The 17,141-nt window shown below is 60.8% G+C and overlaps 1 protein-coding gene across 1 annotated transcript; it reads right to left on the minus strand.

The window, feature by feature from the left end:
- Positions 1 to 264: 264 nt before the first annotated feature.
- Positions 265 to 13,302, minus strand: GIPC3 (GIPC PDZ domain containing family member 3). Its single transcript, XM_007070029.4, has 7 exons — positions 13,174 to 13,302; positions 11,804 to 12,532; positions 9,690 to 9,875; positions 6,888 to 7,068; positions 2,446 to 2,558; positions 1,328 to 1,409; positions 265 to 1,040 (listed from the first exon to the last, which is right to left on the minus strand). The coding sequence occupies exons 2-7, from the start codon at positions 12,095 to 12,097 to the stop codon at positions 889 to 891; spliced, it is 1,008 nt and encodes a 335-aa protein (XP_007070091.3). The 5' UTR covers positions 12,098 to 12,532; positions 13,174 to 13,302; the 3' UTR covers positions 265 to 888.
- Positions 13,303 to 17,141: the final 3,839 nt, after the last annotated feature.

Below are 17,141 nucleotides of genomic sequence, written 5' to 3' on the forward strand. Positions count from 1 at the left end.
CAGCCGCACGAGGGCACCTGGTCCTTGGAATTCGCAGGGGGCTCCTGGCCCTACCCCCCCGCCAAGCACCTCCAGCCCAGCCCTGGAAACGACCTGGGGGTCCTGGCCCTGACCCCCACCCAGAATCCCTGACCCAGCCCTGTGAATGACCGGGGTACCACTGCTGCCCCCCGGCCGAGTCGGGGGCACAGCCTGGGCTTGCTGTGGGTCCCAGGGTGGGCAAAGGACCCGCACAGAGATGCTTGGCCATGCAGCGGCCAACAAGCCCAATGGGCCCCTGCCCCCAGAGCCAGGCCCCTTTGCCCCCCTGTCTCCCTCGCCCCCAGAGCGGGCCTCCGCCCCTCTCACCCGCTGGCTGGCGGGGGGGGGGGGGTCATCAGAGCAAAGGGCGAGGAAACGGTCAGAGTCACACCAGCCCCACGTGCCCCCATGAGTCCTGGCCTGTCCCCGTCCCCCCCCAGGGTTCCCCCAACTGCCCCCTGGGTTCAGCGCCAGCCCTGGCGGCTGTGCGGAGAGCGGAGGAGGGAGGCAGCGATGGGCAGTGGCTCCAGGGAAGGCCCCGAGGAGCTGCCATTACTTGGGCTCACAGCCAGGATGGGCACCAGGGCCTGGACTAGCCCCGGCCTGCAGGGACTGCTCCCGCCCCGGGCCCACCACCCCATCTGACCAGGGCCTGAGGCAGATCCCCTGGGTTTCCCGGAGGGGCCCTTGCCAGTCCCTGCCCAGCTCGGCGTGGGGCCTCTCTGGGGCAGGAGCTGGGCCCAGCCAGCCAGTGCGGGCACCGCAGGGCTCCCCTCCGGAGCAGGAAGACGGGGGGCTGCCGCTGGGGCAGGAGGGAGCCCATGGCCAGGGGGCAGACGTCACAGGCCAAGTGCTCTGCCCGCTCCCCTATTTCCTGCCCCCCTGGGCTCCATGGATGGCTGCCCAGACCTCGGCCACGAACTCGCCCGGGAACGCGAACTCGCCCAGCACCGAGTCCAGGCTCTTGGCAAACTCCGCGGGGCTCAGGCACTCCCGGGCCACCTCCACCATGGTTGAGGCTATGGAGAGAGAACAGAGCTCAGCCGGGGGGTCAGGGCGATGGGCTGGACCCCGATGCCCCCAGGACAGGCCCAGGGGCCAAGGGACCTGCTGAGAAGGGCAACGAGGCCCTGGCCCAGTCTGCCCGCCCCAACCCTGCCCTCCCCCGTGTCACCGGGGCCCAGCCCCAGCACTCCCCCACACCAGCCCTTGCCCCACCCAGGACCCTGGACCTGCCCTCCCCTCCTCCCTGGGGCCTGGAACCTGCCCCTGCCCCCTCCCCACCCCCTCTGCCAGCCCTGCTCACCCAGCTCCACATCCCGGATGCCCATGTAGCTCTCCAGCAGGTCGTCCACCCTCCGGGCAGCCTCCTTCTCCCAGGCGCTGGGCTGTGGGCAGGGGCCAGGGCAGCAAAGTCACTGTTGGTTCAACCTTCTCGGCCCCTAATTGCTGCAGGGGGCTGGATCGGAGGCCTTGGGACAGGCCCTCGTGCTGGCCCGTTGACAGCCCTGGGCGTCACGGGAGGGGCCTTCGTGGACTGGGACGCACCCCCCACGGGCACAGGGGAGCCAGCTGGGGCACTGGTGCAGAAGGTGCCTTGGCCAGATGAGTCCTACTGTGCATCAGGGGGGTTCCCTGGCCCAACCCAGACCAGCTTTTTGCTCCTTGTTAGTTTCGGACCCCCCCCCCCCCCCCGCAAGAGTCACCTCCCCCACCCCCGGCGAGAGGGTGCTGCCCAGAATCGGGGGCCCTCTGGCATGGAGAGCGGCTGCACTGGTCAGGCTCTGAACTCTGACCCCCAGGCGGATAGCAGGAGGCCAGGACAGGAAACATCCCCTTTGCAGCACCAGGGTGGGGCAGGGAGCAGGTACCTGCCACCCCATCCCTGCCTGGCTCTGCGGCAGCCAGCCAGTGAGTACACACGCGGGTCTGTGTGCACACACCAGGCGCACACATGAGTAGGGGCATCTCTGGGGCCATGCATGTTTGCACCCGACTTTGTCCCCACTGGCATGGGTCATGGGTGGTGACTGCATGTACAGCACCATGCGCGCATGGGACTGACTGCACCCACCTGCGTGAGCACGTGCATGTGCACACGTGACAATGTGTAGTCACTGGCACCCGTGCCCAGTCCCTGGCTCCCTCACCCTGCAGGTCCTGGAGCTGCCTTCTCTTGCTAGGACGCCTGGGTCCGTGGGCAGAGCTCCCGTGAACAGCGATTCCAAGCACTCCCTGCAGGGAGCCAGAGCTGGGGGGCTGGGCCAGGGGGAGGGAGTGGCAGCAGCCTGCTTTGGGGAATGGCCGTGTGCGCCCCCCCCTCACCTCACAGCCCCCCAGGGATTTCACTTCTTACACGTATTTTCCCCCTTCACTCCCTCCCCATGACCAAATCGGGGGAGGAGATACACTCCCCCAACTTACCACATCCTCCAGTCTGGCGGTGCCCCGGGCACGCAGCCGCAGGGTCTCCTTGCCACTCGCCACCTTGCCCTCGCCTGGGCACTTGCTGCTCTTGGTCCTCTGCCCGATCATATCTGGGACACAGACGGGGGGCGAGGGGGCTGTTCAGAGCGGGTGCCAGGGCAGGCACAGGGTCCTGGTGTCTTTTCCTTGTGCCAAAGCACCATGCCCAGCCGGGGAGCAAAGACCCAGCTCCACCCAGGACACCCCCTGGGCCCCAGGCAAGCCCTGGGCAAAGGGGCCCTGTCCCAACACCCCCATCCTTCGCCACAGGAAGTCCCAGGAAGCGACTGATCTCTGGCAGGGCGTGGGGGTGGATCGGGCCCACTGGAGTCTATCACACTCTGTGGGGCAGGAAGGGGTTCTGTCAACTGGCCTATCCAAGGTCTAACCCCAGATGGGAGCCTCGGGGAGAACAGCCCAAGCTCCGCTGAACATTGCCCCAAAACTAGAGCACAGAGCCCTTCTCTCTGCATCACTGGAATGCAGCCACCTCTGGGGTGGAACATGGCCGCTGATCCACAGCAGCACATTGCCAAGGGTTGTGTGAGGACCAAGTATCCCTTGGAGGCCTGCAGCCTATGGGTGATGGGGGTCAGTGTGGAGGGCATATGGGGGAGGGGAGTAGTGGGGGGTAAATCAGTGTCGGGGGACATGGGCTGGGGTGAGGCATGTGGGAGGGCAATTGAGTGTTGGAGGGCAGTGGGAAGGATTAAAAGCTGCAGCGAGGCTGAGAACGGCATTAACTCATTCTAGCGATTGCTCAGCCAGTGCAGGCAGCCCCCAGCCCCGAGGGGTGCACAGTCGCCTTGATCCCTGGGCTGCACAGTGGGTGGAAGCAGAAAGGCCCCAAGCCGGTCCCAGGCCTGAATTAATCGGATTCGAGCTCCCTTCCCCAATTAATACAATTAATTCAACCTAAACTAGGGTTGCCCACTTTCTAATCACAGAAAACCAAACATCCTTGTTCTCCCCCATCCTGAGGCCCCGCTCCTGCTCCAAAGCCCCCTGCTCACTCCATCCCTCCTCTCTCCATCACTCACTCATTTTCACCGGGCTGGGGCAGGGTTGCAGAAGTGGGTGAGGGCTCTAGCTGGGGGTGCAGGCTGGGGGGGGGGGGATGAAGGATTTGGGGTGCAGGAGGGGCCTCTGGGGTGCAGGGTGGGACCGAGGGGTTTGGAGTGCGGATAGGGGCTCAGGGCTGGGGCAGGAAGTTGGGGCATGGGGGGGGGTTTCAGGGCTGGGTAGGGGGTTGGGGTGCAGGCTCTGGGCACCGCTTACCTCGGCCGGCTCCTGGAAACGGCCAGCACATCCGGCTCCTAGGTGAAGGGACGGCCAGGGATCGCTGCGTGCTGTCTCCACCTACAGGCGCCGCCCCCGCAGCGCCCATTGGCCGAGGTTCCAGCCCAATGGAGCTGCAGAGCCAGCTCTCAGGGTGGGGGCAGCGCAGAGCCCCCGCGGCTGCCCCTGCGCCTAGGAGCCGGACATGCCGGTCGATTCCGGGAGCCACACGGCGTCACGGCAGGCAGGGAGCCTGCCAGCCCCGCTGCGCCGCCAACCGGACTTTTAACGGCATGGTCAGTGGTGCTGACTGGAGCCGCCTGCGTCCCTTTTCGACTGGCTGTTCCGGTCGAAACCCGGATGCCTGGCACCCCTACCTCAACCCAGGGGCCAGTGTTCGGGCCCAGCCCCGGGGACTCACTCAGCCCCCAGCAGCGCCGGTTACAGGCCTAGCTAGGCTTCAGCTCAGGGCCCAGCCCTGCTGTCCGTGCACCCCTGGTGGGAGACACTGACATGGGCCGCCCAACGTTCCCCCGGGGAGCAGGAGAGAGGGGGCGGACGGAGGTCGGTGGGGAGAAGGGGCAAATGGAAGAACACCAGGGCTGCACCACGGCTTCCTGGTGACCCAGCCCAGCAACCCGGTTTCCAGTGCTGGGATTGCAGCTCCACGCACACGGGCACACGGAATGGCACAGATCTCCGACCAGCCTGAGCAGGTCCAGTCAGCACGTGGCTCTCTGGGGCACTTGGGTGGGTCACGCCCCTTGCAGGAGGGGCTACCCAGGGCGACAGGCTCCCCCTGAGGGGATACAGGGACTCGCTCACCCAGCAGCTTCTGTGCCAGGCCAGGCCCGGCCTGAGGAGTCACAGGGGCCCCATGGTGCCCCCGAGGGGCTGGGTTGGGTCCCTCTGGAAGCTCCTCACTGGAGGGGGCAGAGGGGGATTGCAGGGACACACCCAACGCCAGGGTGTGGGGATGCAGCAGGCTGAGCAGCAGCTGCCCCTTGGCTTACTCTCACCCCAGACGTGGATCCGTTCCCTCCACCCCATGTCAGCAGCTGCCCATGGGGCCCCAGGAGCTATAACCCGGTTGGGGGCTCCGAGCGCCCGGGTGGATTCATCGTGTGGCTGGGCGATGCCATCTTAGAGTCCAAACGACTGCCCGGTGCCCGACACTGAGCCCAACTGCGTCATGGCCATCAGGCATGCCCGCGGGGGCGAGGGGAGATACTTGGCGGGATCTGTGTGCCGCGGGCTGGCCTGACACAGAGTGCAGCCCCCCAGGGGCCCGGGCCTGAAGGCAGGGAGCTCAGAAGAGAAAAGCAGGACCCAGGCTGGAGGGCCCCTCCCTTCCCACCAGGGCAGCCCCCACGGCTCAGACCCAGCAGCCACATTCGGGTGGCGGGGCCAGCAGGGCAGGGGGAGGCTTGGGCACGTCCTGAGAATGTCACGCTGCCCAGGGTCCTCAGCTTGAAGAGTGGAGGGTGACGCAGGCCAGGGCCAGAGACACTGGTAGAGCTGGGTTGGAGACCCAAGGCTGGAGGGGGGAGGAGGGGCTGCGGGTCGGGAGTGAGGGGCACTGGCAGAGCTGCCTAGGAGCGTTTTGGCTGGCCCAGGTGGCACCTGTTTAATGTTCTCTGTACCATTTGCTGGGAGATGGGCTGCAGGGGCTAAGGGCTTTCCCACCTCTAACATCACTGGTCCGACAAACCCAGGCCAGATGTAGGATGGACTAGTGGGGCAGAGACTCTGGGCTGGGACCCAGGATCGGGGCTCAGTGCCCAGTTCCGCCTTAGACTCGCTGTGACCTCAGACCACATCCCCTCCCTGCACCCATCTGACGATGGAGAGGCTGCTGCCACAGTCCTAAAGCCTGCCACAGTAATGCCCCTCACTCCCGACCCACAGCCCCTGCTAGCCCACCCCTGGACTCCCCCCACCCAGCTCAGCCGGTGCCCCTCACTCCCAACCCGCAGCCCCTGCTAGCCCACCCCTGGACTCCCCCCACCCAGCTCAGCCGGTGCCCCTCACTCCCGACCCGCAGCCCCTGCTAGCCCACCCCTGGACTCCCCCCACCCAGCTCAGCCAGTGCCCCTCACTCCCAACCCAGCCCCTGCTAGCCCACCCCTGGGCTCCCCCCACCCAGCTCAGCCGGTGCCCCTCACTCCCGACCCACAGCCCCTGCTAGCCCACCCCTGGACTCCCCCCACCCAGCTCAGCCAGTGCCCCTCACTCCCGACCCCCAGCCCCTGCTAGCCCACCCCTGGACTCCCCCCACCCAGCTCAGCCAGTGCCCCTCACTCCCAACCCAGCCCCTGCTAGCCCACCCCTGGGCTCCCCCCACCCAGCTCAGCCGGTGCCCCTCACTCCCGACCCGCAGCCCCTGCTAGCCCACCCCTGGACTCCCCCCACCCAGCTCAGCCGGTGCCCCTCACTCCCGACCCCCAGCCCCTGCTAGCCCACCCCTGGACTCCCCCACCCAGCTCAGCCAGTGCCCCTCACTCCCAACCCAGCCCCTGCTAGCCCACCCCTGGGCTCCCCCCACCCAGCTCAGCCGGTGCCCCTCACTCCCGACCCGCAGCCCCTGCTAGCCCACCCCTGGACTCCCCCCACCCAGCTCAGCCGGTGCCCCTCACTCCCAACCCGCAGCCCCTGCTAGCCCACCCCTGGACTCCCCCCACCCAGCTCAGCCGGTGCCCCTCACTCCCGACCCACAGCCCCTGCTAGCCCACCCCTGGGCTCCCCTCGCCCAGCTCAGCCGGGGCCCCTCACTCCCAACCCGCAGCCCCTGCCGTCCCAGGCCTGGGCTCCCCCCACCCAGCTCAGCCGGTGCCCCTCACTCCCAACCCGCAGCCCCCTCCTAGCCCAGACCTGGGCTCCCTGCCCAGCTCTGCTGGGGCCCCTCACTCCCGACCCGCAGCCTGGGGTCTCCACTGAGGAGAGATTCCCAGTTATTCTGAATGCTGGTTCTGTGATAAGGGCAAATCTGCAGCAGATTGTGACGCTCAGGCAGCCAGTTTAACGCCCATCCCCTGGGGTCAAAGGCCAGGGGCAGCAAACACTTGACCCTGCAGCCGCAGAGTGTCCGGTGTGCCGTGTGTGCGCGTGTTTGTGTAACTCACCAAAGGCCCTTTTGGGCTGCACCAGCCGCAGGGTGAAGGGCTGGGCCCTGGGTAGGTCCCGCAGCATCTTGGCAACATCATAGTGGCGGCAGCCCACGATGCTCTGGTCGTTGATGGCCTCGATGCTGTCGCCCACGCACACAGTCTGGACACAGTTCATGACGCTCCCGTCCTTGATCCTCTGGAGCGCAGGACATGCCGGTCAGTGGGGGCGGGGGAGTGGGGGGACACAGCAGGGCTGAGCTGCTCCCGGTCCTTACACATGGGGGGTGTCCATGCAGGTGCCTCCCAGCCATCAGGAGCAGCGCTACTGGGCAGCGGGGATGACCTTAGAGCTGCACCCTGGGGTGGGGCTGGGGAGTGACAACACCAGGACCCCCCCAGCACAACAACAGCGGGTGTTTCTCCAGCCCCCACCCCCAATTTCGCAGGGCAGGAGGCACCGAGCGGTGCCAAGAGCCACTTGTGAACCGCCTGGAGCAATGACCGCCTGGCTGGTGTGACAAAGTTCCTGCTCTACCTTGGTGGGTCTTGTGCTTATTGGCGGATTTGCTCGCCTTGGAGCTTCACGGCAGCCCTCAGCTTGGCCATTTTTCTGAACCCACAGTCCAGGTCGACTCCTCCTGTGTCTGATGAGGAGTTGGGAGGATTTGGGGGGAGCTCGGGCCCGCCCTCTACTCCGGGTTCCAGCCCAGGGCCCTGTGGGATGCAGCTGTACTGACTGCCTCCTGGAACAGCTGTGCGACAGCTGCAACTCCCTGGGCTACTTCCCCATGGCCTCCTCCCAACACCTTCTTTGTCCTCACCACAGGACCTTCCTCCTGGTGTCTGATAATGCTTGTACACCTCAGTCCTCCAACAGTCCGCGTTCTCACTCCCAGCTCCTCACACACACACCACAAACTGAAGTGAGCTCCTTTTTAAAACCCAGGTGTTCTGATTAGCCTGCCTTAATTGATTCCAGCAGCTTCTTGATTGGCTGCAGGTGTTCTAATCAGCCTGTCTTAATGGTCTCCAGAAGGTTCCTGATTGTTCTGGAACCTTCCCTGTTACCTTACCCAGGGAAAAGGGACCTACTGAGCCTGGGGCTAATATATCTGCCTTCTATTACTCTCCTATAGCCATCTGGCCCAACCCTGTCACACTGGGAACGTGGATGTTGGGCTTGGCTCTGGGGCCGGGCAGAACCCAGTGCAATGGGGCCGGCTGGCATCTGGGGCCCCAGGCCCTGCCTGAAGTCAGCCCTGCTCTGCCTCCATGACCCTGGGCTGGCCTGGAGAGAACCCAGCCCTTGGGAAGGGCAATGCGGGGGGGCTCCCCTCCCTTCTCTGCAGAGGGAAATCATGTCCAGCTGAGCAAAGCTTCAGGCTACTTTCCCTGTGGGGTTTCCTTTTATGGGGGGGTATTTGCCCCACTCCCCCCAGCTGCAGGGCTCTGACCCCCTCCCCCCAGCTGCAGGGCTCTCTCTCAGAAAGCAGCTCCCTGAATATTTTTGTCTTCAGCTGCGTTCCCCTGGCTCCTCAGGTATCACCCTGCTGGCCCCACCCAGCCAATCTCCTGGCACCAGCACCAGCTGCTTCCAAGGAAGGTGCGAGAATCCCTGCAGGCAGCCGTACAGTAACTGGTCCTTGGTCCGGGGCCCTGCTGACCCCCCCGGCTAGAGGCTGGCTCGTGCCCTGAAGCAGGGGGACTGCAGGTTGAGAACCACTGCTCTGTAGCCATGTCCACACCCTTTTCTGAGTCCTGCCATGCTCTTGGACTCCCTGGTATCTTGTGGCAGTGAGTTCCACAGGCTGCCAGTGGGATCCACAGGTATCATCTTGGATCAGTTTCAAATCTGCTGCTTTTCCATGTCATTGCCTGACCCCGGCTCTCACCTCATGAGAGGGGGAGATCAGAGGCCCCCCACTCTGCCTTCTCTAAAGCAGCCCTGCTCTCAGAGCCTTTCAGCAATGCTCTCTCAGCTGCCTCCTCAAACGAGGCGCTCTCCTTTCGGTACCATTTCTTCCATGTCCCCACTCATCCCCATCTGACTCCATGTGCTTAGAGCCTGCCTGGGGGAATTCCCTGCTGTGTGCAGTGAATGGGACATTTACATTGTGTGGGGAGGTGATTTTAATGAGAATAAACATCTGTAAACTCTCTACTCCCAGCTCAGGAGTCCCAGGGCCGGAGTGCGTGAGCCGCCCTATGGGCCATCTCCTGGAAACCAGCCTTCCCTGCCCCCTGGACCACAAGCCCTGTCCTGGACTGTCTGACCTGAAAAGTCCCCTTGCTCTCACCCCCCCAAAGTTTTGATTTTTCAGCAACAAATAGAAAACAGAAATATTTTGATTGCAAAACGCCACCTGGTGCCTCATGGGAGTTGTAGTTCAGTGATTGTTGCTCCCACCCTCCTTTATGGGCCGTCCTGCCAGGTTGGACTACTACTTCCACGAGGCACCAGGCTCTCCCCTCTTGGTGAGGCATCATGGGTGTCAGAGTCACAGTGCATCATGGGAGATGGAGTCCAGCTGTGGAGTACGGAGAATGGGAAAACAAAACACCCAAACCGCGACTCCCAGGAGGCACCACGGCAGGGTTCCCAACTCCAGACAGTTTGGGTGTCGGGGGTGCAGTTTTTAAACAAACACTGGAGGTTTCCCACAAGAAGCCGACAGCCACTTTTCACCAAAAACCCAATTTTCCATTAAAAAAACAAACAAAACAAAAAACCACTTTCCTGATGGATAATTCTTGGCTGTCCCTGGCACAATTCCCCCTCCTCCACTGCGGCCCCTCCAGCCCATGGCCCTCACCCACCTTGATGAAAGCGTAGCCCGCCCCGTTGTCGGTGATGGTCAGCCCCAGTGCATCCTCCGTCTTGGTCACTTCCACCTCCTTGGTCTCGCCCCGCACATGTGCGAAGATGAAATCCTCCAGGCCGATCTGGCCCCCCAGCAGCTTCTGCATGTCCACCTTGTGGGTGTTGAGGGTGCAGAAGAGGATCTGCCAGAGAGCAGTTGCCTCACCGTTCTGCCCACCGGGTTTGGGAGCTTGGAACACCTTCCACCCAACAGCTCAGCGGGGCAGCGGCTGGCATGCACCAGAGAGGCACAGAGCACCCAGCACCATGATACCCCCAAACGTGGGTGGGAAATGTACCCCTTTTTGCCCATTTTGAGTTGCAGACCCTGGAACTCTGCTTTTTGCCTCGGAGGGACAAGTAAGTTTTGGGGCTTATTTTATCCATTTTTGTTCATTGATGATCACGTGAAAGGTGTTTGCTTCAAGGAAAGGGAAATGGGCCAATCGGGGAAGCGAGCCTTGCATTTGTTGGAGACGTTCCCGTTCCCTACTGCAGCCGCTTGTGAAAACGGAGGCCCACAACCACACATGACAACCCCGCATTATTACTGATCATTGATTCCGTCATGGCAGGGCCCTGAGCCAAAGGCCTTTTGGGTGATCATCACTGTGCAAAAATAAATGAATAACCCACAGAGTTGAGCTGTCCCCACCCGGCCTTCCTTGGATCTCCAGGGTCTGCAACTCAGAGTGGGCAAAATTAGGTGCATTTTCAAACCACAAACATGATGGGCTTTTGTTGTTTTGTTGTTAAAGAAGCAGGTTGGCTGTCAGTGAATTGACCAGATTCGACTCAGTACATTTCCTTACCCTGTGGGACCTCAGGCAAATTTCTTAGTTTCCCTGTGCCTCAGTTTCCGCATCTGTAAAATGGGGATAACCATCCTTCCCTGTCTGGCTTGTTTAGATTTCACACTCTTTGGAGACAAGGCCTGGCTGACAGTGTTTGTGCAGCTCCCAGCACAATCAGGGCCCTGGGTTCGTTTGGGGCCTGTAGGATGCGCTAAAGAATAACTAGGGTGAATTTCTGAGACATGGATCTGGTGTCTCCTGTACACTATGCTGCTAGTGCGACAGCGGAGGTCGCAAGCTTGACCCCGACAAGCTGGAGGGGCAGGGGCAGGCTCTCTCCAGCCCAGCGCTGCCTGCAGAGGGCACCCGCAGCAACACGGGTTACTGCGGCCCTATCCAGAGTCGTGAACTGAGCACAAACAGGAACAACCACAGGAGCTAACAGGCAGCCCCAGCTCTGCCCACACGAGAGCGACAGAGACTCACTGAACCCATTTCATGCAAGCCACTGAGCAGCATCAGATGGTAACAAGTGAGAGTCACAACTCGCCTGGGCTGGATCGAACCATGTTAAAGGCGACAGGTCCAGCAGCCCATTACTGATCCCCCAGGCCACCAGCACCCCGACAGGACAATCCATGGAATAACGTGCCTCTCCCTAGCAGCATTCAGCTGAGGATCTCAAAGCACCCAGCCCCATAGGGGAGGCAGACAACCAGAGCACAGGTAAACCTGTGCCAACTGGTCTTGATAGTCCCAGGTGTCTTGGCTAAGGAACAAACCAGCCAGAGTTTTCTTCATCACCCCTACTGATTGCACAGCCACTTCTAGGCGCAGATCTTTTGAAAGGTGGGTCAGATGGGGAAATTGAGGCACCGAGGGGAGATGTGTCTTGCCCAGGGTCACAGAGAGAGTCACGGTGGAGCTGGGACTAGAACCCAGGGCTCCTGCCCACAGCAGGCTTTGTCATGACGGTACAGGAACGGCATGTACCAGATGGACCCTGGAAGGCAGCCCAGGCCCTGGCAGATGCTATGGCGCCATGGAGGCAAGCCCTGCAGCTGTAACCAGAGCTTGGCCTTAACCCTCTGGTGACCAGAGCCGGCTAGCTGGAATGTGCAGGGCTCCAAAGGCTAACAGCAGACCCCCACCCCACCCCGGATCAAGGGCAGAGGGGAGCCTTGGCACTGGCACAGGTGTGTCAGGCTCAGGTATCCCGGCTCTTCGGCTGGGTTAGCCGCTGCCCCGCCCCCCACCCCATGCTGCTCCTGCCTCACCTCAGTGGGGGAGATGTCGAAGACCTCAGCGATTTTGGCATACAACTCCTTCACATTGGTGAAGCCCTCGATCTTGCCCGTGGGGCTGCCGTGGGCCAGCTGTGTGTGGAAGACCAGCCTGGGCCGGATCCGCGGGGATGGCTGCGAGAAGGCAGCGGGGGCACCATCCCCAGCTTTCCCCACTTCAGGCGGGGCCTCCGTGGCCCCCTGCTCCGGGGACACCCCGTTCTCCATGGGCTTCTCCTCCTCCTCCTCGCCTGCCTTCTTGCTTCGCCGGCCTGATCTCCGCAGCATCCTGTTGCCCTGCTTTCGGGGCCACAATGGCAGCTGCCCCTGCTGAATTATAGATTGCCCCAGCTCTCAGCCCAGGGAATCTGATCCCCGGAGCGCAGGTAATTCGAGGAGTGTCAGATGAGCTCCCCTCCACACAGGCAGAGCTCCAAGCTGCAGGCACCTGGGGAGCAGGAAGAGCCAGCAAGCAAACCCCTGGGAACAGCAGCTGTGCTGAGGGGTTACCATGGGCGACAGGGGTTTGGCTGTTCCACCACCGCAGCTTCCAGCTAACGGCCAGTGGATGTTTACCATCAGGAGAGCGACCCTATAAAAACACCTTCTTAAGCACTTATGATGGGTCACTGCCAGGGACTGAACCAGCAATTTGGGGATGTATGTGCACAAGCTTTTGGCACCTGGGCTCTGGTCACTCCATGGCAGCAGCATCTTGCACACCTGGGGGGGAACAAAGGACCATGCTGGGTTCCCAGGGGTTACACACTTCCCCTGGCCGGGGCACGGCCACCCAAGCACCGGAGATGGACAGCTGTTCAAACCCCACTGCCGGTCCCGGTCCTGGCCAGGAAATGCACAGGCAGCACTGGGCCGCGAAGCAGCCTCCACCCCAGTGCTCCAGAGCCACAGACTCTCAGGGTCGGACGGGACCTCAGGAGGTCACCTAGTCCAACCCCCTGCTGAAACTAGGACCACCTAAATCATCCCAGCCAGGGCTTTGTCAAGCCTGACCTTGAAAACTTCTAAGGAAGGAGATTCCACCCCTCCCTAGGTAACCCATTCCAGGGCTTCACCACCCTCCTAGTGAAAAAGTTTTTCCTAATATCCAACATAAACCTCCCCCAGTCTGGCCAGGCCCAGGGCAGTAGCAGACTCCTAAGCCTCTTACAGGGACCAGCCCCTGGCGGATGTCCCCGACCCCTGGCCAGTCTTGGCAGGAGCAGTGTGTGGAAGTTATCGCTTTGGAGGAGTGAGTTTTGTAAACAACCCCCCTCCCAGCTGGTTTCAGCCCACATGGTGCCCTGCCCCAAAGGGGACTTTGCCTGAATTGCTTGGCAAGAGCAGTGGGTTTGGCTTTTCACCTCAAAAGCATGGAAAAGCTGCACTCTGGTCTCAAGGTTGAAGTTATCTGCATCAGAAGGCGGCGTCTCTGGTCCAGCGCTGGGATTTCCTCTTGGACGGGAGAGCAGCAGCTGAGCTCTTTGCAAAACCCAGACGAAGGAAATCTAAACAAGAACTTTGAGTTCCAGGGGGGATTTTAATGATAAGGCAAATATTTCACATGGCTGCACTCTGTCTCTGCCCCTTTCTGTGTCTTCATGCCAGACTCGCAGCCTTGGCTGACACCACCAAGTCCTTGGCCCTGCAGGAACTGCATGGATGCAGGACAGCTAGAAGTATTCTGTTCCATCTTGTGCACCAGAAAAAGGGACAACCAGGGTCCTACTGCAGAACCAGCATTGCTGGGGCTGCTGAGGGAGGCAGGGGAACCCAACTTGACTTTCAGATCCTAGGGAGAGTTTGGGAGAAAATAAAAAGGCTCTTCTGCCATGTGAGTTGAGTCGCATTGATCTGGAATCGCGGAGACACCAATCCATTGACCCAAGGGAACGTGTGGGTTGCATCAATAGGACAGCCACTTAGACGGGGTCCCCGCCTAGCAGGGAAGTTTTAAAGTCATTTACTCTCTCTCCAGTTTCCCCACATGCAAAGTGGGCAGTGCGAGGCCTAATCCACTTGGGGAGCATGGAACTACCACGGGACCAAACTCCTGTGAACAGCGGTGGCAGAACTGGGTGTTGGTTACTGATTCTGAGACACTTTGAAGCACTATGGATCTGTGTACTAGGGGGCACTTGTCCCTGCACTATCTCTGCTCTAGAATCACATGCTGCTCACAAACACTCCACTTCCCTCACTCTGATCTTTGTCCAGCATCCAGGTCTCTAATCTCAAGTCATGTGTCTTGCCCAAGGTCACACAGGCGTCTGTGGCACAGCCAAGGAGGGGCCCAGATCTGCCAATTCCCAGTCCTGGGCTTTAGCCACAAAACCCTCCAGCCTCTGAGATGCTCATCTTCAAAGCCCTTTGCAAATATTGTCATTCACCTCTGAAAGAGGGTTAGTCAAGCTAGACACATGCTAGAAGCCTCATTGCCTAGGATACTGAACGCTAGCCCAGAGCAAGCACTGCTAAGAACGACTGGCTGATTTCTGGGTGTGCACCAGCCTTCCAAAGACACCCTTGGTGCAGGGCTCTGGGACTAGAGAGAACGGCAGCTACAGAGGAGCAGCTCAGGAATGGGGCCTGTGGTGGCTCTGTTTGTAATCTAGGGCAGGCCCCTAGACCCCAGATTTGCACCGTGCCAAAGGAGGAGATAGCCAGGGGCTGAGCTTCTTCCTGGTGTCCCTACCGAAGCCAGGAGACACCGAGGGGTTCGGTTGTTCCAGTACCTAGCTGTCACTCGGTGACAATGCAGGGACCACGGCTGTGCTGCTACAGCCACCCACCTAGGGTGACCAGATGTCCCAATTTTTTAGGGACAGTCTGAATTTTGGGGTCTTTTTCTTATATAGGCTCCTATTGCCCCCATCCCCGTCCCAATTTTTCACACTTGCTGTCTGGTCACCCTACACCCACCCAACGCACTTTGCCCACAATCCCACCCCGACCCCTGAACCACTTTCACTCAGGGCACCAGACTGGGTCTCTACCCCATTTTTATTTGTATCAAACATCTCCCTGGCCGTTCCCAGGCACTGCAGGCTGCGGCCGAAGTGCTGCGACAGGGAGAGGCTTACACAGACCAGAGCAGTTCTGGCTGTTACTCCATAGCAGACAGCGTTAGCCCCAAGGGAGAGGCTACTGCGAATTGGAAACTGCGCTTTGTTACGTAGTGCTAGTAAGAAAATAATCTCTCTAATTACATGATCCGAGATCAGTGACTAACCCCAATTACCGGGGTACACTGAGTTAAGACACAGAGACCCCCGAGCTCTGCAGAACAGGGATGGGCACTGCAGGCCCGAGGGCAGCTCCTGCACAAGGGGAACTTTTAAGTCACTGACCTTACTCAGGTGATGTAGAATGAGAGGCACTGAAAATGCTGCTCAGCAGGACACAGTGGATGCAGCTCCCAGAGCGCACTCAGCACAGCCCCATTACTGGAGTATCTCAGCACCCTGCCGAGGCTGGGGAATCTGGCCTCACAGCCCTCAGGAGGCAGGAAAGGGAGCCACTCTCCCCTGCAGAGATGGGCCCTAGGTCGGTGGCAGAGCGGGGAGTTTTCCCAGAGCTCCCACGCCATGGCCCATCCCCTTGTAACTGAGAAGCTGTTCTCAGCCACGCAAGACCTGCTATTCCAGGGGTTTGTGACCTTTTCTCATTTACAGACCCCTACAAATCTCGAATAAAGGTGCAAACTCCTTTGGAAATCTTACCCAGCCTGTGGACCCCTAAAAACCACTGTGCTATGGTAACGGCACCCTTTCGTGGACCCCTTAGACATAGTCAGTGACTGCCCAGTGGTCCGCGGAGCATAGGTGGAAAAGCACTGTGTTACTGGCGGAGCAGGGCTGGGGCTGGGATGCTGCCAGGTGCCATGGTTGGGGACAGGCATTTCCAAGTGGTAGCACATGCAGATGGTACGTCCCCAGGGAAGGACGGATCCTGCCATGTCCCCACAGTGCATACCATGCTCCTCCCAAGTACCTGGCGCTCCTTGCAGAGGAAGCTGCTGTTCGCTGTGACTGGAGCTGGCAGTGCCTGGCGCTAGAAGCTGCAGGCAAGTTGCCAGCACTGCCCTGGCACAGCAGTTTGGTCCCTATTCTGCCCAGCAAAATGCCTGGAGAGGGGCTGGGATCAGATCTAACACCCTCAGCCCAGAGCATCACACTCCAGCCCCATCTCTCACGGGCCAGACCAACACAGAGAGGGATTAGCAATGCGTGTCCTGAAGCAAGAGGGCACCATGTGGCGTTCACCCATCGGAAGGAGGCTCCGGGAGGGAACTGAGCGACTCTTCGCTGCTCACCCAGAGGTTCGGTCACAGTCAACTTCAGACTGGATTAAATAACTTCTTTGTAAAAATAAATGAAATGTCTGAGCCGGGCCAGGCCCCCTGCCCCAGCTACGAGGGCGTTTGGAGCCAGACCACATCTCTAGCCTTTATGGCTGACTGGCAAGTGTTAAGAGTTGAGCCTACATCTGCATTGCAATTAACAACCCGTGGCTGGCCTGGGCCAGCTGACTTGTGCTTGCAGGGCTCAGGCTAAGGGGCTTTTGGGCTCAGTGCTCTGGGACCCTCCCACCTCAAACATCTGCACCACAATTACACAGCCCTGTAGCCCAGATCCCGTGAGCCCGAATCAGCCAGCACGGTCCAGCCGTGGGTTTGAACTGCAGTGTAGACGTGCCCTCAGTGGCCATCTCTGGTGCGGCATCTGCAGGATTGGCCAGGATGGAGTGGGGTTCCCACCCTGGCCACGCACAGAGAATGGCGCCCTCCCGCCAGGGCACAGCTCTCTACACTGCACTGTCCCACCTCCCCAGAGCTCCGGGCACCTACTGGGCAATTAAATGGGTGCTGTCTGCCCACCCTCAGCAGCCTCTGCCCCTCCCAGCCCCTGTGGGCTCCGGACAGGATGACAGGGAATTGAACATGATAACCCAGGAGACTCATGCCTACGCTTCGTGGGGTATGACTACACTGCAGAGTAACGCAGATGATCTGCGCCCAGGTCTGAGCCCAGGCCAGCCCAGCCAGGGCGAGCAGCGCCTGACCTGTTACTGTGCCCGCGCTGGCATGGCTCTTGCCTGGGTGTCACGAGGACATCAGGGGCTTTTCCCAGGTGCTTCGTGCTGCAGTGAGCTGAGCCGCTCTAGGGATCTTTCCCAGTGAAGTGTGGGAGAACTTGTCTGTCCTCCTGGGCACACGGGGGGGAACTGTGGAAAGGTGCTGGAGGACTGTCAGCACTGAGTGATTTTTGCCTGTGCCCTCACTGCAAAGTGGGCAGGTTCCCATCCAAGTGAAAGCGGCACCCGGCCCAGC

Source organism: Chelonia mydas, chromosome 25, assembly GCF_015237465.2.
Source record: "Chelonia mydas isolate rCheMyd1 chromosome 25, rCheMyd1.pri.v2, whole genome shotgun sequence".
In the NCBI taxonomy this organism is placed as follows: Eukaryota; Metazoa; Chordata; order Testudines; family Cheloniidae; genus Chelonia; species Chelonia mydas.

Bases quoted from the DNA above. Each gene is read 5' to 3' on its own strand.
- GIPC3 (XM_007070029.4), bottom strand. From the start codon at position 12,097: ATGCTGCGGAGATCAGGCCGGCGAAGCAAGAAGGCAGGCGAGGAGGAG. The intron at 9,876-11,803 runs GTGAGGCAGGAG...GCTCTCTGGCAG, and splicing joins TCGACATCTCCCCCACTGAG to ATCCTCTTCTGCACCCTCAA. The intron at 1,041-1,327 runs GTGAGCAGGGCT...CTCTCTCCATAG, and splicing joins CATCCGGGATGTGGAGCTGG to CCTCAACCATGGTGGAGGTG.